The sequence below is a fragment of the Cydia fagiglandana genome, chromosome 17 (genome assembly GCF_963556715.1).
Source record: "Cydia fagiglandana chromosome 17, ilCydFagi1.1, whole genome shotgun sequence".
NCBI classification, from domain to species: domain Eukaryota; kingdom Metazoa; phylum Arthropoda; class Insecta; order Lepidoptera; family Tortricidae; genus Cydia; species Cydia fagiglandana.
The window spans coordinates 2,354,125-2,379,634 of NC_085948.1; the positions used below are offsets into that span (position 1 = coordinate 2,354,125).

At 38.9% G+C, this 25,510-nt stretch overlaps 2 protein-coding genes across 2 annotated transcripts in view; one reads left to right on the forward strand and one right to left on the reverse strand.

The window, feature by feature from the left end:
- LOC134672806 (Ig-like and fibronectin type-III domain-containing protein 1) overlaps positions 1-14,624 on the forward strand; it is a 111,462-nt gene extending 96,838 nt beyond the window's left edge. The window contains exons 21-28 of the mRNA XM_063530766.1: positions 7,575-7,742; positions 8,069-8,192; positions 8,505-8,706; positions 9,301-9,473; positions 10,315-10,487; positions 10,746-10,838; positions 11,213-11,369; positions 12,269-14,624. Coding sequence (XP_063386836.1) covers positions 7,575-7,742; positions 8,069-8,192; positions 8,505-8,706; positions 9,301-9,473; positions 10,315-10,487; positions 10,746-10,838; positions 11,213-11,369; positions 12,269-12,306 — 1,128 coding nt within the window. The 3' untranslated portion in view covers positions 12,307-14,624. The remainder of the gene's footprint in view (positions 1-7,574; positions 7,743-8,068; positions 8,193-8,504; positions 8,707-9,300; positions 9,474-10,314; positions 10,488-10,745; positions 10,839-11,212; positions 11,370-12,268) is intronic.
- LOC134672787 (tRNA (adenine(58)-N(1))-methyltransferase non-catalytic subunit TRM6) overlaps positions 1-25,510 on the reverse strand; it is a 193,673-nt gene that overhangs the window by 82,155 nt on the left and 86,008 nt on the right. The window lies entirely within an intron of this gene.

The window sequence follows — 25,510 nt, forward strand, 5'->3', positions numbered from 1 at the left end:
ACAATAACACAACAACAATGATACGTTGACCAGCTGTGTCTAAACGACAGGCAGACGGTAACGTTCGAAACAACACGAGACACAATGAACTCGACTGTACAGGCTCCATTTCAGGCAATGCAAGTCTGTCAGTCTGACACACAAAAATCCGATGTTTGCGGACAACGCTTTAAGGCGTGTACCACAGAACAACCCCCTAACAACAACATTAACGTTCACGCATATGATTTAAGTCATACCGCAAAGCGTTAACAAAGAAGATGGCACTGCTATTAAGAGCTTGACGGTTTAAAATCCGCCAAAACCCGACCAGCCAGTGCCGTTTGGAATGCTGGTTTAAAGCGCCAGCACCCCGGTAAAACACGCGAAGAGACTTTAAATCGTCCTCTTCGCCCACCAAAAACAACCAAACCACGTGCCTGAGTTACGTTTGCTCAGACACGATCGAAAGAAAGTAATACGTAACAAAACTCCTGCACGCAACACATAAAAAAAAAACTCCTACCGAACATCAACAAAAAAACGCGCAATCACCGATAGTTAACTAATAAGTAAGTATTTACTCCATCTAAAGTAACAACAATAAGGAAAAACTCGATTTAAGTCGAGATATAGATAAGGAAAAGTAGGTAATTAACATAACTCCCGTACGAAACAACTACAATAAGATTCAACAATAAAGACAAACCTCAAAGAAATGAACCCGGATATTGTTAAATGCGCACGTTGGACTAAGTTAAACGATTAAAGAACTAAGAGGTCAACCAGTTATTCAAAACTTAAATGGATGTTACATTTTTTATTTTTAGAATCACCCTGTATGCTCTTCACATGTTTAACTTACTGTGTTAAGGTTCCAAAAGTACTACGTATTTAACATGAATATCTTGTGCCACCATTTACAAAACCGCAATTCACTATCATTAAGCTAGTAATAATATATTTAAGGTAAAAACAGCACCAAATATGTGACTGACTGTACTTAATTATTCTCCTACACATCTATAGTAAGTAATATTATTTAATTTTAAATTAACCACCTTCCGGAACAAACAGTAATAAATGTAGTACAACATTAAAAAAAAAAAAAAACTGCTGACTGTACCTCGTTCACATCAAAAAGACAAATTCATCTTCAACTATTAAGTATAAAAAGAATAGATAAGCTTGCGGTACTATTTGAACGAAAATTTAGGTATAACTTGCTTACACTTCGGTAAAGGAATAAAATAGGTAGGTATGGTCAGCACTTTTAGCTATTAATAAGTAAAACTGAATAATTATAATTGGTAACTCACTAAAAAAAAGGTAAATAATTCCAACTGACTGTACTTTTAATACATAAGAAACCTCCTACAACAAAACATTCTAAATTAATTAATTATTTTTAAACTAATATTTTAACAATTATTTTGCCAACCATACCAATGAGGATAAATGTACACTAAAATAGGTACAGAAATACTTATAACACCTGTTCATAACATTCTACTTGAAATTATTTAACTTACTACCTTCATAACTACAAGATAATACCCTCAAAAGTACAAATAAAATATTTAGTTTTAATTACACAGTACCGCAACACTAAGGTAAATTAATAAGTAATTGTAAGAATACAAGAATGGCTATTGCTTTATAACCTCCATTATACACAACACACGGTGCTTAACCGCTTTAACTACAAAAGTAAATAATAAAAAGATAATGGTCTTCCAGCTTGAACACACTAGAGCCACACGTAGGGCTGCCACTGTAACGGTTCGGGGAGCCCTATAGTGGTATAAAATAAAAGTAATAAAGAAATTGGTATTAACAAGTATATTAATTACACCAACAAGAAATTTAAGGTAATATTATAATAATAACTAGCTCAGTCGTAATTTAAATAAATAGGTATTAATTTTTAGAGCACAGGGGGTGAGTCTGTGTTTCAATAGGCTGGAAGACCTTGGTAACTAGGGGTAAAAATATTTGAATATTGGGCGCCTTTATAAAATAATAAAAAACCGTCTGACCTCCAGTTAGATAAGGAATGAGAAACGAGCCCTGCAGATTCGTGGTGGTGAGCTCAACCACCCCGGTGCCGCAGCCGCCGCCTCCGAACGTCCATGCTAGTTAAGCCGCCAAGGAAGCACCAGCTCAGCGCGGTCTGGAGCACATCCTCGCCCATGCCGACGCCCTTGACTAACTAGGGGACTGAAGGGGTAAACGAAAACCTCTTCTTAAATAAACCTCTTTCTGAAATACCCTTTCTTGAAAGCCCTGCCTGAAGGCCTGCCTGAAGGCCTGCCTGAAGCCCTGCCTGAAGGCCCTGGAAATAATTTAAAAAACAATAAGTATGTGGCTTTGCCGATTCTTGACGAGAGTTAAAATTCACCAGAACGGTTGAGCAACTTACCCAATGCAGAAAAGAAGCCGGTTTGTAAGTCCGTGCTTTCATGTCGATGCATGGGGCCTTCAGAGGTTATGGTACGAGGAACATAATATTCTCCCTGAAAATAAGTAATAAAACAATAAGCACTGAACACGTCTCGAACAATTTGATACGTAGATCAAGAAAAATACTTACGATTAAGCGGTTTAAGCCGCGATTTAAACAATATGGCTCACTGGCCTTTGAAGAAAACGGATCGACATCCTACTCCATCACATCCGAAATAAAAATGACAGCTGACAGATCAAACCGAAGATACTTCCACTGCTGCGCTGCGTTTCGTTGCGCGCACGATGTAAATAAATACCGCCTCCAAAACTCGTTTCAATAAGAAAAGATACTTAATAATAATTTCCAAAAAGGAAAGAAGAAAGTTGTAAAATATTTAATAAGATTTTAATTTCGGTAAATTAATAAGAGTAAACATTTTATTAAAGAAAAATCCAATAGCGAGCTACTCACGCCCTCTGTTGATCAATGCAAGTATTAAACCCAGTATTACCAACGCTCAACGCTAGATGGCCTTTATATTAGAAACTAAATATATTAATGCCTATGAGGCTTTAAAAAAATGTTGTTACAACGTACACAAATTAAATCACCAATTTGCATTCTACTATGAAAATTGGCATTTTTGTGTCCGCACCTGCTGATGTGATCGGGGAATCAAATTGGTATTTGCGTCCGCACGGCCCTGTTCGATCGGAGAATTTCATCAGATTGGCGAAAAATTGTCTCGTCTGGATACAATTTAAGAAAGACTGGGACTCGTTTTACGAGACTGCGCTAAATAAACTTCAGTGTTTAAACGAGTACCTAATGCCGGCTACATACGTAACGATAAATCGTTGCGATAAAACTGTGCAGTCCGACTGTGCAGATAAATCGAACCGTGTGTATGACAAATCGTTACGATAAATCGTTGATCGGTGGCAGTTGCAAATTATATCAGAAAAATCGTTGTCGAAGCGAACTGCACAGTTTTATCGTTGCGTGTGGATGGCGATCGGTCATTTCGGCAGTACTTCACGGAGCTTGCTTGTGTGCGCACGTTCGTTCCTCAAGTAAATAATGAAAAATGTAATGAAAAATATAAAAATGAATCCATATTTCTCTTGGTCACGTCATCACGCGTGAACGGCTGGACCAATTTCGCTAATTCTTTTTGTCTTAAAGTTGGTCAAGCAAAAAATAAATAAATTTAAATTTAAACTGTTTATTTCAGTAAAATATGCACATCATATAATATCAAGCTTAACTACTAATCTTAACTTTAAAAGATTTTTTGAGTTAAGGAGTCTTATTTTAAATATTTATATATAATTAATAATAGGTACATAATAGCATAATAGGTCATATAATTCGGTGATTTCGGTATACTGCCCTCTTATTTTAATTAGGTATTTTTTAATAATATTTCTTGCTTGTCTATTCGTCCGTCCTTCTATAAGTTTTAGTAATTCCTTTGAAAATCTATTCAAGATGCTCGGTAAGATGCAGTTCCACACTCTCTGCCTGTATACATTGTCATATATTGTTTGGTTATTGTCAGGAGAAGTTTCTTATGACAGACAAAAAATAAGAAAGTTGCGCGGAACATTAGAAAATTTAAGAAAACTAAACTTCCATATTAACTTTGATGACATGGATAACATGTTTCTTGCGTGAGCTTCTGCGGAGAACTGACGACCGACGCCGATATCGGAGGCGTGTGGAGGCACTAGGAACGTTCGATTTATCGCACAGTCGGACTGCACAGTTTTATCGCAACGATTTATCGTTACGTATGTAGCCGGCATAAGTCTTTTTATGCGCATCTGTCTACTTTCAAATGTTTATTTGCGTTATGTTATAACTTTGTTTTATAAGTATAGGAATCACGCAAAAAACGTTCTTTTGGTATTGCATTGATAAAAAACAAAACGTTTTTTGGCGCATAAGCATTCGAAAGAAGATAGATGCTCACATATTTATGTAGTAATAGTGTAATTACTTAATTTAACCTAATTGTTTTTTGTATGGAATGCGAACCACCTTATGTAAAACTAACAAATTCTAAGAATTGTTATGATCTGAAATAAATGTTGACTTAATTTTACTTAGGTCTCTCAACAAGTATGAAAAACACAGTCGAGTTTAAAAGCGAAGTCCCGAGTCTCAACGAACACTATTCTTAGTAACGTTCTCACTGCCGCAGATAGTGTTTCAATCCTATTAAGTTCGCGTTAAGATTCCAAATTACAAACTAGAACGCCATCTAAATGCTAATTCTTCGTCGATTATGGCGGATATTTATTTGATCTCATGCTAATCTAATCTCATTCCTATTCATGGCTCCTTGTGAACTGGGATGTCTTTAATACAGTTAAATTTGCTTGTGATTATTGTAATTACTATGATCATGTATTAAGTTGACAAAACTTTATTAATATACTCGTAAATAACCCACAAGATGGACGGACGACCTTGTTGAGGCCGCCGGAAGACGCTGGATGCGGGTCGCTTTCAACCGGTACGGGCGGTACGAATGGAAGTCCATGGGGGAGGCCTATGTTCAGCAGTGGACGTCTTATGGCTGAGATGATGATGATGATGATGATTAAGTTGACAGATCAAACAGTGCATTGTATTGTCTCATGGAATTAAGTAATTTATGAAGACTTTACCCGAGCCTTTGCCGCTAAATCATACTCTCATAAAAATCTATCTGATGCGCCATCTTACGATACTTACAAGTAGATTAAGATCATAATCCGTGAGCCACATTTTTAGGGTTCCTCAATAGGATATAACGGAACCCATAGGATAACTTTGTTAAATAAAAAAACCGGGCAAGTGCGAGTCGGACTCGCGCACGATAATACCATAATGCATCCGTTCCGTACCATAATACAAAAAAAGGCAAAAAAAAAACGGTCACCCATCCAAGTACTGACCCCGCCCGACGTTGCTTAACTTCGGTCAAAAATCACGTTTGTTGTCAATACAACAAATACTAAAAACAGAATAAAATCATCTTTATTTTATTCTGTTTTTAGTATTTGTTGTTACCTATAACGGCAACAGAAATACATCATTTGTGAAAATTTCAACTGTCTAGCTATCACGGTTCGTGAGATACAGCCTGGTGACAGACGGACGGACGGACGGACAGCAGAGTCTTAGTAATAAGGTCCCGTTTTACCCTTTGGGTACGGAACCCTAAAAATAGTTAAATTTGTATGGAACCCTCCGACTCGCACTTGTCCGGAGTTATCTAAAGCCTCCTCCACACTCGTGCGCGAATCGCGGCGCGAAGCCGCGAACGCGAGTGTGACGTCGATTTTCGCAGACAGCGAAATCGACTCCACACCCGCGTTCGCTGCTTCGCCCGCGATTCACGCGCATAGTCTGGAGGGGGCTTAACTAGACTAGGTATTAGATGCATTCAGATCATGTTTGACAAACGTACTAAACTACTTTTTTATTAGCAGTGTAGTAAACAAAATCATGGAAGCAGAAAATGAAGTCAACACAGTTCTTCCACAGCATTTTTTTATCACAGAAAAATATTCTTACAGCGACGACGGATGATACTCGTAAATAAATAAAATAGGGTATGTATGTAGGAATTTCAGATAGTTAACAAGCTCGTATATGACCCGGACCACTATAATTAGTGGCATATTAAGCCTCTGCAAGTAGATATGTAGCAAAAATTGCAAAAAATGTTGTTGCAAAATAATTAAATCCAGCGATATTTCTCGGCAGTAAAATGTAGTTAGTAGGTATATTTTCTGTACGTTGAATTTACTCTGAAAATATTTTATCTTTGATACACAGGCCGATTCGAACACGCACCTGAAATCAGACCGACATTTGAATAATAATATCAGTTAGCTGTCATTCGCGCGTTTATTGAAAATTGTGTAAGGCCCTGGTCTCCTATAAACGCCATCGGCCGCTTACAGCGTCTGCGTCACGATGCTTACTATAGAGATGTACTGTTGTGGTCTGTTTTAGACGTCGACGTCAGCGTCTTTTTTGTTCAAAAACGTTGACGCTGACGCCAGACGCCGCGTACAGCATAAAATAGGAGACCAGGGCCTAATACATATGAATACATTACTGCGATGGGATAACTATGCCAAGACGACGACGAATGATACTTTAAAAAAAATAAAAGTTAACAAGCTCGTATATGACCCGGACCATTATAATTAGTGACATATTAAGCCTCTGCAAGTAGATATGTAGCAAAAATTGCAAAAAATGTTGTTGCAAAATAATTAAATCCAGCGATATTTCTCGGCAGTAATATGTAGTTAGTAGGTATATCTTCTGTACGTTGAATTTACTCTGAAAAGTTTTTATCTTTGATACACAGGCCGATTCGAACACGCACCTGAAATCAGACCGACATTTAAATAATAATAACAGTTACCTGTCATTCGCACGTTTATTGAAAATTGTGTATTACATATTAATAACTACATTACTGCGATGGGATAACTATGCCAAGGATTATTAGACTAATTACTTAGGTACTAACTTTAGCCGAATGTTAATTTCTTCTATTTTGGCGTCAAGAAGAGCGTCAAGGGTTAGAACAGTCCTACATTTCTAAAATCAAAACTTTATTAATATAAATAATGGATACATTTTACAATATTATGTGATTATTGTGTGTACAAAACTTAAGAAACTAAAACCCGTTCTGAGCCATGCCGGGTCCAAAGGTCCCCATCACACTAGCAGCGTTACCCCGCTGCATGGCGATGGAGACCTGTTGGACAATATGACTCAGAACGGGGGTCATTCCTCTTTTCCCTGAGGCGCTTGCCAAGCTTTTTGAGGAGCTCTCGTGCCTCCCGTCCCAGCTGTCTCGACAGCGACGGGCACGAAGTTGTAAGTGGCTCCCAAGGCAGAGTACATTTCTAAATACATATTTTCAAAAACTTGTCTCAAAGATGACACATAATAGAAGACCGGAAAACTGGCTTTCGAGTTCAACGAATCAGTTACATTCCTACAAAGACGCTGTCATATGCAATACTGCAGAAGCCATTTTTATATTTATTTAGAACTACTCATAGTTTAGTTTTAGCCGAAGTATTTGTTTGAAAAAAATCATATAATCTCACTAACCATTTCACAGGAACAAACAAAATACACCATGCGCCTTATAATAAAGAAGATATCGGACACGGACGAGGGGGACTACTTCTGTCACGCCGAGAATGCGTTTGGAAAGACTCTGCGACCGGTCTCGGTGCGGTTGAGGCCCTCCACGCCACATCATAACGTAACAGAGTGCTGTACTCAGGTAAGACATGTAAAACAAATTAGGTATTACTCGTATCTTATTGATAAAAAATCGATCCAGTAGTTTGAAGAATATCCTCTTTTCCAAAATGATTTAAGACATTATGGGCTTAAAATTATTTAAGGCATTTTTGACATAAAACGGCTTAAAAATCTTAAAATCTTATTATTAGCGCAGTTTTTAAAATGTTTAATTTAAAAGATTGGATACCTCCCTGAAATTAAAACTCGCAAGATCTCACCTGTCAATTCGAACCAATACTACAACCCCTTGTACGTTAAGCCATGCGCTTTAAGCTTTGCGTTTAACATCACCTTTTGATACAGATGAACGTATCATCGGCGTGTATCGACGCGTGCAGCTTCCACCTGGACATGGACAACATTATGGACCGGCCGGAGTGCATGAACGACTTCGACAAGCTCATGAAGTGCGCGGCCGACGGATCAGGTTACCAGAACCCCGAATTGACCTAAACGTCAACATTTAAAGCATTTTTGAGGTGTCTTGAGAGCTCTGAAGACACCTCAAAAAAATGCTTTGACGCTGGATCCAGCTGGATCTCACGATCCAGCGTCCACACGTCAAACGTCGTCACACGTCGGCGTGACGTTTACACGTCAAACTGTATCATCAGAATACGCCGTGCCTAAAATTTTCATAACTTGCGGATTATATTAAACATAGCAAGCGGATTTCTGTTGCAACCAATTTCCTTTATTGCCTTTGTCAGTTTTATTTACTCTTCAATCATTTGCGCAGATCACCGCAGCTGCTGCGCTTCCTGGGGCGTCCCTCGCAACTGCCTGGAGCTATGCCGCGGCGGCACAGTCGCACGCTCATGCGCGCTGCAGCACGCGCGTCGCGCGCTGGCGTGCTTCCGCGACTCCGGCGCGCGGCTGCCTGGCCCGCCGAGGAGTTTGAAGGCGCACGCCGCGCCTACACCGCATTCTGTACTCCTTAGGTACGTTGGTTCTTACGGATATCAACTTCAACTCAAACCTTTGAAACATGATGGCCTTGGAATTGGGTTGCGTTGACACTGATGTAATGTTATGTTTTGAAAAGATATGCCCCGTCGAGTTTGTTGCCGGTCCCATATTAAGATACCCTCCTCCAATTGAGGGGGGACTTAAATCTTCTCGAGGCAGAGGTGTAGGGTTGGAGCCGGTGTAGCTTTATTTGACGTTCATATGCGCATTGTAATATGCCTACTTGAATAATAAACTATCTTCTTAAGTTTACAACTGCTTAGAACTGTTCAGCTCGCAACAGCCTTATTAGGATGAGTCTGGTTCCCTCATGACATTTTCCTCAAAGAGGAATTGGTAACCATCAAATAATATTTCTGAAGTGTACAAGTGATCAACGAAATACATCAGGTTAGCTCTGGTGAAAATAACTTGAAGTCATTAATAACTGCTTTTTTCTGTCCGTAATTTCCATTGAAAGAAAAGAACTATATCTACCTGGCAAAAAACCACTCAATGTATTGAGTTATGTATACTTTGAACACACTTTGAAAATGACTAATTTATTAAATTTATGTCCTTCTTAGCTGGGAGCCACCAGCGAAGAATCCGCAAACAGTCTACCTGTACCGCGTGTTTTGGCGCGCGTACGGCGCCAAAGTGCCAGAGAAGTTAGACACGAGCGAGACTAGTGTCGTGCTCACAGGGCTGCAGGACGACGTTCGATACGAATGCGTCGTTAAAGCTGCGAATGAGGCTGGTAAGTGTAGTTTTAACGTGTATGTATTCTATGGCGCGTACTGCGCCAAAGTGCCAGAGAAGTTAAACACGAGCGAGACTAGTGTCGTGCTCACAGGGCTACAGGACGACGTTCGATACGAATGCGTCGTTAAAGCTGCGAATGAGGCTGGTAAGTGTAGTTTTAATTGTGCATTTTAGCTCGCGTACGGCGCTAAAGTGCCAATGTTGCCTACCTTTCCTACGGGAGTAGTGTGATGCTGACATGGCTGCATGACGATGGTCGATACAAGTGTGTGGTTACGGCCACCAATGAAGCTGGTTAGTGTACCTACTTTCAATGTATTCAGCCGGTCTAGCCAAGGTTACAATCGCTATCGCTTCGACAAACAGTGACAGTTGCGTTTCGATCGCTACGGAGCGTAAGCGATGGGCATCTTGGCTACGCGGCCAGGCGCGCGTACGGCGCCAAAGTACCGAAACTAGCGTAGGTGGATGGAGCACGTAGCCAGGAGCTTAGAATATTCAAAGTGTAGACGACATTTATTCTCCTTATAATATGTACAGGTACACACAAATTAACAAAAGTTTTCTCATTCGACTCGTGGTAGGTAGTTGTTTGTTTCTTCTTAGTATAAAATTTTTAGAATAAAAATTAATTAGAAACAGGTTAAGGGCTCATTTAGACTGCGCGCATACTCGCATCCGAATTTCATTATATTACGGATTTTGATTTCGGGGTCGGTTGAATTTGACGTAACCAACAGTCCACAATGTAACTAAAATCGCGTGCGAGTTCGCGCGCCGTCTAAATCAGCCCTAAGGGTCCATTCTCTGTATTTCTTCGAGCTACCCATTTCCAGGCACCTCATCGCTCAGCCAGTCCATAATGTTCACGACGGCCGGCCAGGAGACGGGCGCGGCGGCGGCGCCGGTGGCCGCGGGCGGCGCCGCCACCGCCGTCGGCGTGGCTGTCGCCTGCCTGCTTGTGGCGGCCATATTGGCTGCCGCTGCCTTGTATTATAGACATAGAAAGGTGAGTTAATGAATAATGAAACACGAAAATGAACCGTCTGATTTCATCTTGTTTTTCTTGTCACGACACCTTATTTGTATCCTGACGATCCTTTTTGGGAGATAAAATATCATTTCATGAATTTTATGGAAGTTTCGCATGTTGATAGTTTTTAATTTATGACGATCGTAATGTGTATTCTTTGGCTTAGGTTTTGTACCTACTGTAATTTATAAGTATCATGAAATAAAATAATCTAAAAAATCGAATCTATTCCAGAATCTTAGACTAAAGGCCCAGGGTGGCGTTGCGTTTGAAAATCCGAGTTACCTTAGGGAACCAGCGCCGATTGCTGACACCACCATTATCAACGTAAGTACTCTAGGTGTTCAATTATAATTTATCAAAAAGAGAACTTTTAGACTGCTCATTTTTTATAAATAAAAGATGAGAGTGTAATTATGAGAAAAAACTAGAAGCCAGAAAAAAATGTACTAGGAAAACGAAAATAGAATGTCCTTTCCTCTAGCAATTGGAACAGTACTTGCAAACGTAAAGATTTTCATTAAATATTGTCTCCTTTGCTTCACTTCCTGAAGTAGCACCAGAAGCAGAAATGCACAGTAATCTAAAAAAAATTAGAAACTTTTCTTTCTTTTCATCTCGCTTGGTCTTTTCTTGGTTGGAGGTCTATTTTTAAATCCCTATTTTCTACAAGAAAGTAAAAGTCTGACGTTCTGTAACAGTGCTCAGTACCAAATGGGAACGCCAACGGCGGAAACGGCGTCGTCAACGGCAACGGGGTTTCCATGAGTACGGCGTGGCGACAGGAAACGCTGCAGAATCCCAGCACTGCCACACAGCGGGAGGTTGATCCTACGCTGTATGAGGAGCTGAAGTTAGGTTAGTACAAGTCCTTCCTTCAATAAGTGTGTCAATGAGCCACGGCGTTGTCAACGGCAACGGGGTTTCCATGAGTACGGCGTGGCGACAGGAAACGCTATAGAATCCCACCACCGCCACACAGCGGGACGTCGATCCCAGACTATATGCGGAGCTGAAGTTAGGTTAGTACAAGTCCTTCCTTCAAAAGTCCGTAAATGAGCCATGGCGTTGTCAACGGTAACGGGGTTTCCATGAATACGACGTGGTGACAGGAAACCCTACATAATCCTACCACCGCCACACAGCGGGACGTCGATCCCAGACTATATGCGGAGCTGAAGTTAGGTTAGTACAAGTCCTTCCTTCAAAAGTCCGTAAATGAGCCATGGCGTTGTCAACGGTAACGGGGTTTCCATGAATACGACGTGGTGACAGGAAACCCTACATAATCCTACCACCGCCACACAGCGGGACGTTGATCCCAGACTCTATGAGGAGCTGAAGTTAGGTTAGTACAAGTCCTTCCTTCAAAAGTCCGTAAATGAGCCATGGCGTTGTCAACGGTAACGGGATTTCAATGAATACGACGTCCATCCCACACTCTATGAGGAGCTGAAGTTAGGTTAGTAATACAAGTCCTTCCTTCAATAAGTGTGTCAATGAGCCATGACGTTGTCAACGGTAACGGTTTCCAAGAGTATGGCGTGGTGACAGGAATTGCTACAAAATCCCACCACCGCCACACAGCGGGAACTCGTGCGGTTTTACTTAACAATAGACAAAGGATAGCGGCTCGGGGCCAGTTACAAATCGACCGACTATACCTACATGTTTACATTAAGTGTGTTTTCTAAAACTGGACCGTGTAATGTTTAAGTGTAATTGGTGTAAACCTAGTAAAATTATTTAACTTCCAGGTCAAGACGGCGCAGGCTTCAAGCGGCTGAAGCCATAGCCGGCGGCTCGCGGGGCATCACCGCTGCGCTCCCCGCGGCTCTCCGCGCGGGTCGCGCCGCGGTACTAGCTCCGCGACCCGCACACAACCAGGACATGTGTCCAGACAAAACTGTGTAACTAAAACCAGCGGTATTACTATATACGGCGAAGGGCGTAAGCCATTGATGTATCAGGACTGGTCTTGCGGGCAATAAGAATGGGGCCAGTACAGAGGTGTGACACGGCTACAACGCGATTGGTTGATGAGTTCGCTACACGCGAGCGATTGGTCGCAACTAGTTGCGTTCGACTGCACGATTGACTCGAATTCGTGAGTGACACCGCTGTACTAGTACCTACCATTTTAGAGCCCGTAAGGCCGATCCTGAGATATAAGTCAATGGCGTAAGCCTGGATCTCATGTACTTGAGGAATTTGGACGATGGCTCCCGTGGCAGTAGGTGTAGGCCAAGCACAGACAGTATCTCGCCGCGAGATAGACTACCCGTCATTGTCTAACTGTATTCATTAAGGAGGGACGGATAGTCTTAGTAATACTGTCGCGCCAGTCATGTGCTAACCCGGCAGGTCTAGAAGATGCTGCACTGTCGGACGACGCGAATTTTCTGTATTAGGACGATAACTTTTCATTGCCCTAATAAAAATTTACGAAATTTAGTAAGGATCTTGGGAATCTATTCAGAACTATTCCTCCCAAATTTTATGATTATTTGTCAACACAATAAAAAGTTATACTTAGGTACTAACGTCACAAGTTTGGCGTCGTTTTACAGTGTGCTGGATTAAATCCAGTCTCGGTTAAAGAAGGCCTTAGTCTTTATTTCTTTAGTATTTGACATCTATATCCAATGTTATATCAATAGGAAAACATCGTAGAGTGAGGCGCTCCGTAGTCCAAAAGTCATCTTTGTAATGTTTTTGTAAGAACGTTATGCAGTCCGAAAGTCATCCGTGTGGCTTTATTAAAAGCCAATGGCCTTTGGTAAAACTAACAAACGGTCTAAAATTGTCAACGGACATTTTTGATTTAAATTAAAACTATGGGTGACGGATTTGTAGTATTGTCGTCTGGTTTGCCCACATACAGTTAAAGCTGCAACCATTTTAAACTTAGAATTACAGTCGCCATAAGATATATCGGAGCGGCCAAGGTGGTCACAAATATCTGAACACGCCTCTATTGTCAAGGCGTGCGTGTTCAGATATTTTTGAGCACCTTGGCCGCTCCGATATATCTGATGGCGACTGTACCTTTTGATTCCACCAAATATTAATATTTAGAAGGTTGTGAATCTGAGAGGAGCCAGCGAGCGATCCAAATATATAACGATTTTAACCTCGTCAGACCCACCATACAGTATGTGTCTGACCATGCGACTTTAATTCCAGGGCTTAATTTTACTCGCTAAACTAACTCGCTAAACTAAGCTACTTTTACTATGTGACTAACCCTACAATCGGGGAAAATTTTTTGGCTTTTCCATAGAAAACGTCGACATCTGATCAGCCAAAATGTATGAAAAAGAAAAAAAAAATACGGGATTCCGGGGTTGGTGCCATAACAAAAGTAGCTCAGTTTAGCGAGTAGAATCGAGCCCTGGATTTAAAGCCCGATGGTCAGTAACACCCTGTATAAAGTTTTCATTTTTTTTAATTTGAACCTTATTCTATAAGTAAATTAGAACGAATTCCGTTTGTATTAAACATATTAAGAACGGGTCACTCACGTATTTTAAGTCGAAAAACGCTCGACATGTTTCACTCTTAATAAGCAATGAAACAAAAGAAATGGTACTTTATTTGGTTCATGAAAGGTTCAAATTAGATTGCAGGTATATGTGCATTGTAATGTACATTCGCCATCAGATATATCGGAGCGGCCAAGGTGTTCACAATATCTGAACACGCACTCTAACGCCCTCACAATAGAGGCGTGTTCAGATCTTTGTGAGCGCCTTGGCCGCTCCGATATATCTGATGGCGACTGTACATATAGTCTCAAAAGGTTAAACATAGATTTTGAATGAATCTCAATAACTATAGGAGTAATGGTGGATCTATATAATTGTATATATCTTTACGTATATAGAGAGAGACGAATTATTATGTACAGTAGTAATATTTTAATACAATATGGAGTTGGAAAAAAACCCTAAAATACGTTACCAAGACGGTGTAGATAATAAAAAATAATTTTAATCTTAAGTCATATTTGTGGTACTTGATGTGATTAAAACCAAAAAGCAAGTAACTTCAAACAGACGATTGTAAATATCCCTGATAATGCTGACTAAAAAAACTTTGAATCTATAATTAATTGTAAAAACGATAGAACAGGAAATACTAGTAGGAACAAGAAATACTTACACCTAGTATTTATTGTTACAAAAGTATTTTACGGTATCGTCTTGGGTCGTCCCACTCGTTTTTCGTCAAGTTCTTAAATTAGTCCTATTCTGTTTTCGTCACTCATTCTACATTGAAAGCCACCGACGATTGTAACAAATGTAGAATGGGTGACGAAAGCAGAATAGGACTAATTTAAGAACTTGACGAAAAACGAATGGGACGACCCAAGACGATACCTATTTTACTAAACTTGGTTAGACCACGTAGTTTGAGTTGAAATACAGATTTAGTGCATAATTATTTTCCATCATATTTTCACGGAAATATACGAACGTGTCTTGCTATTTCAGTCAGTTTCGGTTGACTGAAGTGGCATGACGATAGACAAAACATCCTCCAGACTTAGCATAGTCGCGCTACCCCCTCTGCCACGCATACGGTAATTTTACTCCATGTTCGAGTCGAAAGTGTCTTTATGTGACGTCCGTGTCTTTGAACGGACCAAATAAGCCGTGTGCCTGCTACACTGCCACATCTCAAAAAACCGATTTTTCGAGAAATCGCGTCTCAAAGTTTTGAGAGTATAGTTCAGGATGGTTAATAGGATCTTACTCCTTTAGTTTTAGGTCTATGAATTTAAAATTTAGCTTTTTTTACTCGGAATGATATAACCCTCCTTATGACCACGCCACTTTTTAAAAGAAATGTATATTTTTTAAGACACAAGGCCCGAAAGACAGGTATTTAGAGTTGTGGCCGTATTGCAGAAACGTTTTTTAAAGATTTTGAGATGCGGCCAAATTTAAACACAAAATTATTGGATAAAGGTTACCATGCAAATATAAATAAAAACACCAAAATAGTTAAAATCCCTTTATTTTTACCCGACTACGGCAACGCGAAAGGAGGGTTATGATTTTGACCGGTATGTATGTGGGTATGTATGTATGTATGTTCATTTGTTCCCTCATAACTTCTAAAGTACACATTATAATTTGACAAACGATATGTCATTCGAATTATCTTAATCGTCCGCTGGTTATAGGCTATATAGGCTATATGAAGTCATAAAAGAATGAACAAGGCGTCCTCTAGAGGTCATAAAGTCATAAAGTCACGAACGAAAAAAATAAAAATAAAAATAAAAATAAAATAAGTAGTAATGATGAGCTCAGTTAGCACATTTCAAATATATAAATATTGTTAGCTTTTGCGACCGGCTTTGCTTGCATGCACCCGATGAAACATTAATTTATCGGGTAGGTAATTCGAACTACGAATCTACAAGCGCTCTGGATTCTATCCGCGTATTACCCGACTACGGCGATACAAGAAGGTATTTGCAAAATAAATTTGTTTGGCCGCTATAAACATAGTGTTTTTTTTAATGACCTGCAATATTTTATATAACGTGAATAGGTATAGAAGTCCAGATCAGCCAAAATGTATGAAACAGCCGTACAAGAGACGTAGGAAGCTCGCTGTACGCGTTCCAAAGCCGGGCGCCTTCGGCGCCCTCATACTAGAGGAGTCGGGCGTAGCCTGACGTACGTGGCGCGCTGCAAGCAGTCCAAAGCCAGGCGACTTCGACTTTCTCATACTAAAAGTGTCGACATACGTGACACGCTGGACGCTTACCAAATCCGGGCAAATGCATGAAACAGCCGTACAAAAGACGTGCGGGCACGCTGTACGTGTTCCAAAGCCGGGCGCCTTCGGCGCCCTCATACTCAACGCGTCGGGCGTAGCCCGTCGTCGTACGAGGCGCACTGTATGCGTTCAAAGCCGGGCGCCTTGGGCGCTCTTATACTAAAAGAGTCAGGCGTAGCCCGACGTACAAGACACGCTCTACGCATTCCAAAGCCGGGCGCCTTCGGCGCCCTCATAGTAATAAAGTCGGGCGTAGCCCGACGTAGGAGGCGCACTGTACACGTTCCAAAGCTGGGCGCCGAAAGCGCCTCCATGCCAAAGGATAGCGCAGCCCGATATATGTGGCGCTCTGCGTGTATTTCTGTACTGGGGATGCCCTCGAAAAAGTAATATAAAGTGACTTCGAATAGGGAGTTAGTAACGAAGTCATGACCCCAAAATTAATTAAATAAAAAATAAGTTCAAAAACTAAAACCCGACTACTGCAAATCGCGCTCTAAAAGTATGAAACAAGATAGAATTCTTATCTGAAGTTATCAAACAGGAAATATTATAAATGTTATAATTTTTTTAATAAAAAAATACAACGTAATATGTATAATTTACTACATTATTTATATTTTTACAGAGATTCAGAGGATAGCTGTGGTCGTATGCCACTTTACCTTAAAATTTATAATCGTGGCATACGACCATGCACGGCGATCCTTTGAATATCTCTGTAAATATATCAAAAATGTAATATATTTTATTACGTTGTATTTTTTTATTTAAAAAATTATAATATTTCCTGTTTGATAACTTCAGATAAGAATTCTATCTTGTTTCATACTTTTTTGAGCGCGATTTGCAGTAGTCGGGTTTTAGTTTTTGAACTTATATCAACTTTGATAGGAACAAGATCACTGTACGCGATAATAATAATATGTGTAACTCAGCTAATTATTATTTTCTAGGACGCAACTCAAAAGCTTCATATAAAACGTGTGCTTTATAGCCACAACTCAAAAGTGGCTGTATTGCAGGGAATTGTCTGACAATTTATGGTCAAATGCATAAGGCCACTTGTGAGAAAAAGGCTCTTAAAGACCTTTTTTGCTATGGCTCTCGAAATAAGGTCGTAAATTGAACAATTTTGAATACGAATCTGCAATAATCCAGAAAATCAAAAATTTTGAATTGTGGCAGTATAGCAGGCACACGGCGCAATCACGGCACGGGACTTCGCTCACCTCGTCCCGCGCACTCCCGCATTTTTGGCATCATCGGTTGCAAGAAATAATTGCTCTAAACTCGGTCCAGAGGATTCCTAGTCTTATGGGCATGACAAATACAAACAAATACGAACAAATCCGAGAAAATACGATGGAAAACAATTTTGTACTAAATCTGTATGTAGAGTTTTATCCTCTAGCGGCCGACCCGCCACCATGCACCATACAAAGAAAATTGGCAGTCAAATTTGAATCAATGGTATTAGAGAACAGAGTTCAATTTGTTTTGTTTTGTAACAAAACAATCGCAACGTTGTTCTATTTAATAAAATTTGTGACGTTTTCAACCAAAAGGTACCACACGGTCGGTTGTCGATAAGGTTGATTTCAAATTGAAGTTATAGGTAATATTATTAGCGCCTTATTGACAACCGTAAATAGGTATCATTTCGGTTGAGACTGGCACATTTTATTGGAAGTCAATGTTGCCAACTTGCCATAATTGATACCAGATCTGGCATATTTTCACTCCCTTTGGCAGCAAAATATTCCATTTAGCATCTGGCATATTTTCTAGCATAATTTAGTCTAAGCCAAGTGCACCAGCTTGGCAGCAACAATATGCGCCATCGCCTTATGTGGTTCATATTTTCATATGAATTATGACTTTTGTGGACGGATGGACGTCGACGGACTATATAAAGTTGTTCAAGCAGATCTTGTCAGTAGAAAAAGGCGGCCAAAGGCGGTTTTAAGTGTCATTTAAACTTGTTTTTTAGCATATTTCAAAAAAGCTTTGGCATAATTTTGGCATAATCTAGGCATTAGTCTAACATTTTTTCAAAATCCGAGTTGGCAACACTGTTGGAGGTAATTTGTACTAGTATTAGAACTTTGAGCCCCGAAAGGTATAGGATAAAACTAGATCACTCTATTAAAAAATGTGCCTTCGAACAATTTATGAAATACCTAGTGTTAATATATGTAGACGACCGATATGTGAACTGTACTGGATACTTAAGTCAAAGTAATTTACAACACTAATTTATTTTTACTAAACAGCAGAAAGATTTTTTACTTTGTTTAAAAAAAAATCAGTGGCTCAGGTCGCTCTACAAAACGAGCGGTCAAACAATAGACGCATAAAAACTGTATATATGTATGTTACATAAAAATATATAAAGTTTTTTATGCAAGTTAGGACAGATTTATCAACATCATTTGTTTTTTTTTAAGTAAATCAAGGTCTCCTTAATATTATACTATTTATAATACAGTATATATAGTGTATATGTGTACATAGTCATTTTAAATACAGACATTACTCCAGTTATTAAATAGAGCATTTAATAACTGGAGTGTGCTTTAAGCCCCCTCCCCTCTACCGAAAACCTTGCACAGTTAGACAGTTTGTACAGAAAATGACAGACTAGGCGTCTTCAGTTACTAAATACTCTAAGATGAACAGCAATGTACAGGTACCATTTATTTCGATTTTAATATCCAGTGTAGTGAACCGGTCGCGTTTTAGAGATAGTTGTCCTTTTCGGCCTCTGTTTTTTGTACCTATCCTTATGTAAATAACAGTCATTTTAAAAGTTTTATACCGTTTCCTTCTATCTATACGGCTATTCATACAGAGGCAAAAACTAATGTTTCATGGGCTTGAAATATAAAATCAGTAAAGTTGTAGTTAGGTAATAAAACTAGTACCTACCTGGGGCCCCTTTCCGGTAGTCCCTTTCAAAAGCTGTCAAAAAGTGACATCCGCTTATATTACAAGTTACAAGCTTTTGAGAAAGGGGCTCCAGTGCCCTGTTTATAAAAAGCTTGCAACTTGTAATACAAGTGGAAGTCCCTTTTTGACAGCTTTTGTTAGAAAGGGACTTCCACTTGTATTACAAGCTACAAGCTTTTGATAAACAGGGCACTGATCTACACTACTTATTTGTTACAAAACACGCATATCAATTGTAAGGCCTATTTTTTAATCTCCTGATAAAGTGTTACTAATTATAACAGTTTTTATTTCAAGAAATGGTTTATCAAAAAAAAAACTTTGATATTATATGTTTAAATACAAACAATTTACATAATTATTATTTAATTATAATAATAATAACCATGTGGCATCTATACTCGTGTTAAATTATTGCTTGTCATTTGTTATATGTTTATTCTCAAGATATGAATGTATTTTGTTACTTTAGAAATATTTGTTACTTTATATCTCTGTTTTTATGCATTTTTCTTTTAAAATGTACTTTCTGCTCAGTAAATAGTACGGTATATATTGGTATATGTTTGCTCAGGCGCAGCAATGTGATTATATATACATAGAACAACTTATTCTAATAATTTTAGATGAAGACGGATGTGACTAGATTTGTAAATATCAAATAAAAAAGCCAAATACAAATGTGTTGCTTTCATTCTACTCCTTTTTCTAAACTATATTTATACTCCCATTAATTGAATAGGTACCTGAAATAGAAATAAAATAGAAGTAGTTTAGTCTCACTCTATATCTTTAGGTATTTAAATAAAAGTAAACAAAATCTACCCTCAAATGGCTCCGTAAGCCAGTTCAGGGTAAATGAAAACATTACATGATCAAATAAAGTAGGTTAAAGTCGGGTCAAGCGATTTTGTCTTTGGTTGGTTACCAATAAATGTTATAACTACCCGAAAATGTACAAATAGTTTATTTACTTTTATTTAAATATCTAAAGATACCGAGTATAGTGTCAAGTATCCTTCATAGTTTCAGGAAGATATATTTTACATATTCTAGCTTACGATTATAGCAGTAATGTGTGCGTATGCACGACCATTTTAGCATACGTACTTTACTTACCCCGTTTTTTAATACGGGTTTTTAACATTAATTTAAACCAAACTTGACTTTTTAAACTACACTATAACTCAGTACATAGTTAGGCAAATTTAATTTTGGAGTAAAAATAGTTATCACTGCTTATGAGGTTATACAATTTCTAATCTGAAAAAAAGTACATACTTATAGACAATAGAAATCAAAAAGTTTCAAATTTTAAAACATCATTTACGAGAACCCATAATCTTACGAAATCAACGGCCACTTATTTTAATCTCAGGCATTACTGAAAAGGCCATAAAAGAAATTTCCTTCGGAACCCATCTGGTCTTATAAGGGACAGCATTCGCTAGGATCCGCACAGATGATACAGAGAACAGAAGTTTGCCTTTACCTATTCCTGAAGGCGGGATTCTACTAGAATACGGCAATGTGCGGCACAAGCATATCAGTACAAAAAAATGCTTGTGCCGCACAGTGCCGCACACTGGTAGAATCCCGCCTTGAGGTTTTTGCTTTGTGCGCGAAACTTAAGAGTAGGCCTGCACTAAAAATGTACAGTGCCGTAAATATTCGAAATTTCTATTGTCAAACTTAGACAAGCATTCTATCGCACCAATACATCAGCGCGAGCGAGATAGACTTCGATCGAGTTTACGCAGGCGCTAATGTAAACGGCAAGTGTCAACTCGTGGTATGGCTACTGTTATGCGCCAGCATTTTAGGTACATATATATACGTGTTATTACCTATATCGTTTTCATTCCTACTAATATTCTATTTAAATGAGAAAGAATGTAAATACGTCCTTTCTGACTTCTCTTCATGCTTCAACCACTATACTGCAAATCGTAATTAGATTCCAAAAAATGTTGCCACTGCAATAATTTGTTTGTAAAATAGTAAATTCCTATTTATAAATAATCACGCTAAGATAATTTATTTATTGGTAATTTTACTCCTACGATTTAAAAAAGTACTTTTACTTACTTATTTTTACATAAATACAAGACGGACTAGTAAAAAGTGGCAACATTGTCCCACTTTTTTTGGAATCTAATTATGATTTTCAGTTTAAACCGATTTAGATTAAATTACACTCGAGAAAGGACATAAGATAGTTTTTATCAATCATCATCATTATCATCCCACGCAGACGAAGTCGAGCGCAGAAGCTAGTTTTATTTTAATATTTTGTAAAGCGCCACGCAACTTGAAGTTAAACCTCTGTTTTTATATAACTGTGTATAAGAACCCGCGAGAATTACAGATTACGCATTTTACCGTCGGTAATTTCAGAAATTACCGTTCTGGGGTAATATTGTGCAGTAATATTAAGCCCCCGAAATTAATAACTGGAGTCGAGAAGCCCCGGCAAAGCGGGTGATTTAATCTTAATGGAATTGGAGGAACCAGATTTTTACGTTAATACCTATGAAAAACGGTTATGATGTATAAAGATTATGGTTTTGTCTGGTTGTTTGTCGATTTGTATGGATATCGGGAGGGGAGTTGACTTAGAGAATATAAACAACGGAGTGGTCATTAACAGGCGTTCCCCTCTGTCGAAAATAGGCGGCCAATGGTCAACGACATATATGGACTGATGTTTATCTGACATGGCTATGTTTACGTTACGTATACATTTGATGTGCCCCTCCCCCGCAAAAAACGGCAGACTATTTTGTACCGAAAATTATAGACATGGCGTCTCCGTTGGTTATATCCTCTAAGGGAGTTGAGATGAATATTTACATAGATAGGTACACAAGTAATTACCTAACCTAAACCCTACCTAGCCTATTTTAAAATGTTCCTATTAGAAGCTGGCATATTATGGCCCACTTTTCCAGCTACTAGATTCCACAAACATTTCATTGCGCACTTTGTCAGAGACAATTTCTCTCTAGTTTTCCTCGAGTAATAAAATTCTTCATTATCCAAGCATTTTCTCAAGAACCTTGTCTCCCCACCGAGAGGATACTAAATGTTTTTAAAGCCTAACAAATGTGACGACTTTGCTTTGACAGGGGGCTTTCCTTACAGACATTGCGATATTAAATTGGGAACGGAGTTGGCGGCAGAATCGGTATTTATTGCGTTTTATTTTCTTTTTTCCTGTTACCCTTACGAGAACCAGGACCCGGGATTAGACAGGACAGGCGACGTTTGACGTATCGTGTTGATCTCCCGTTGATGTGGGAAAAATCATAAGTTCTGAAATAGAGACATAAATACAACGGGTTGCACTCCGGAAGTGCCAGCAGAAGTGAAAACTCAATAACATTGTAACTCAAAATATTAATAACAGCGCCATCTAGTGCAATATGTCTACATCACTATGTATAATTGAGGTTAACGCCATCTAGCATTTTTACGTCGCATTATTTGAAACCCCTAAGCACATCACTGTGAGTACTACAGTTATATTAATACCAGTTTGAGGGAAACTCACTAGATGGCATTTAAATTAAAAAACACAATGACTTGTCCGTCACACGTGACGTCACGCAAACGCCCTACGCCGCCTAAACGAAACAGCAGGCACAGGCATAAATTTTCGCCGCGCGGCAGAAAGAGAAGGTTACGCCTTAAGCCTTACGCTGTCTCAAGATTAACATTTTTTTCCCACCAAAAAAAGTGCATGATTAGGTGGTTCTTAGCTCTAAATTCTGTAATCTGGATAGGCGTGAAAAGTAGGTTAATACCTATAAAATACCCATGCATTCAAATGCATGCATAAAATCCAGAAAACGTATTACATTATTTTATACGTGTAAATATTAATATGAAAGCCCATTCCATAACCTACTGTGTAATTTTATAATCAGCAGTTGTAAGTATGGTGGCTATTAATAATGTTTGAATAATAAATACCAATTAGCATTAAGCCTAAACTTAATTATCGCATGAATGGCTAGTATTAAATATAAGCTGATGAATAATAAATTACCTATTATGACGGCGGCCAAATAACAAAATCTTTTGATGCTTTTCAACCGCTGTTGTTTTGTAAAAACGCTCATTCGAAAATATAAAGCCCTGTCCACACTCGTAAGCGAATCGCGGCGCGAAGCAACGAACACGAGTGTGGAGTCGATTTGGCTCATCTGAGAAATCGACTCCACACTCGCGTTCGCGGCTTCGCACCGCGATTCGGGCGCGAGTGTGGAATGGTCTTAAAATAGGGTAAAGGCACCAGTGCTCAGCCATGCACCAGTAGTCAGCCTTTCTTGCCTATTTTTGGCTGTAAATAATAAAATTTTTCTAATTTTCATGTGAAAACTAGGTAATATTATAGATTGATAAGCTATTCATTGAAAAATACCTTAATTTTTAAACGAATACTCTACGATGATCCACAAAAAAAATTCAAAGTGGTGGTGTCTTCGGACATGAAAGGTTAAGAGATATGCGCCATTTTTTTTTGGAATGTCACATGGTATTTTGATAAGACGATAGCAGCCGAATTGTGATTTATTTTTAAAATAATATGGACTGCTTCACCTAATTAATACCTAAACTATCTGAAAAACGTAAAAGATTAATATTAATCCATGTGGAAGTAACATTTTTATGGCGGCTGACTATTGGAAACTACTTTTTTGTACAAAATCCAATAGTCGGCCTCCCCTGGCTGACTACTGGGTTTGAAGCAGTAATTTTAAAAAGGTCGTAAACCCAGAAGTCAGCCGGGGGAGGCTGACCATAGGATTTAGGATTTGTTATTATTTTAAAATGAAGTGTAAGTCGTTATATCAAGCCCCTTTAAAAAATTACGTTATTATGAATTTATTTGATTGAAATACATTAAATACCCAGTAGTCAGCCTGTGGCTGACCACTGGACAATAAGCTCACTCTATTCGAACCCACTCATCAGCCATTAGAATGGGATGGCTGGGCACTGGGTACCTAAAGGCTGTGTATTGGTATACAGGGGGCTGATTACTGGCAAAAATGCCCTTTTATTATATTTAATTAAATATTTCCGAAAGTTGAATTCAATTAAGTTTTATTCTTTACAAAAATTAAACTTTATTAAATTCTTGAACAGAAAAAACATTGATAATACCTATTGGTCCATAAGTGTGCAAATTATACGATCTTGAACATAGAAATTACGTTATAAGGCTGACTACTGGTGCTTTTACCCTACTCGGTCAAGAATCAAATAACCGCTTACACTTGGGTAAAAAACGTGGCGTTTATTGTCACACGTGAGTCGCCTACACAAACTAACGTGCATGTTAATATTAAATAGAAAACGCATAATGCCGAATAAACTGATACTTAATTAATGACTAACCTTTAAAAATTACGGGTGCAAGCACTTTTTTGAGTACAAATATAAGTTTGTACTTTAAAAGCTTCTATTGAAATTGTGGCAACGTTGCAAGCAGGTATTTAAAATCGTAGTTTTTGGAATTTTTTTGAGTATTTAAAAGTAATTACAAATACGTTATTAAAGCAGATTTGTATCCTTACCCGTGGTTGTAGTGGTTTGACACCATATTCTCTAGCGACTCGCAACGCATCTCCCTCGTACTGGCATTGGTGCAAGCGAGATGCATTGCGTTTGAGTTAACACAGTCGCTACGCTACTGTTTAAGCCTTAAACTCATGGTATTGGTGAGTAACTTTACACAATATAAGGTATCCCCTTTGGTACAATTACATCCATGATGTAAAGCCAAGCGCGCACCACGATTTTTTGTCGCGCGATAATTTAGTCGCAGCGCGCGACGCGATTGTCGCAAAGTGAATTGCAGCATACGAAGCTGTATGGCCCCGCGCGCACTGCGATAATAAAATCGCAGCCGGGACCTCAGTCGGCATTTCGCTCTCGGAATAGGACAACATACCGGAACCTGCTTCTCCAATGGAGTTACAAGATGAGACGCTAGATGTTGACCGTTTAATTATAGAAATAGAAGGAGATCACCTTTGTGGTATAAATACTCAGTCATACAGCGATTGCATATTGTTTCACGACAAGCGACTGGTACGACATCCATGTCGAGAATGAACAAATCGTCGACTTTTTCATCGCAGTGCGCGCACTGAATTTTCTGCGATAAATTACAGCGCGATTCTAAAATCGTGTCGCAAAAATTAAAATCGTGGTGCGCGCTTGGCGTAACTGCTAAAAAA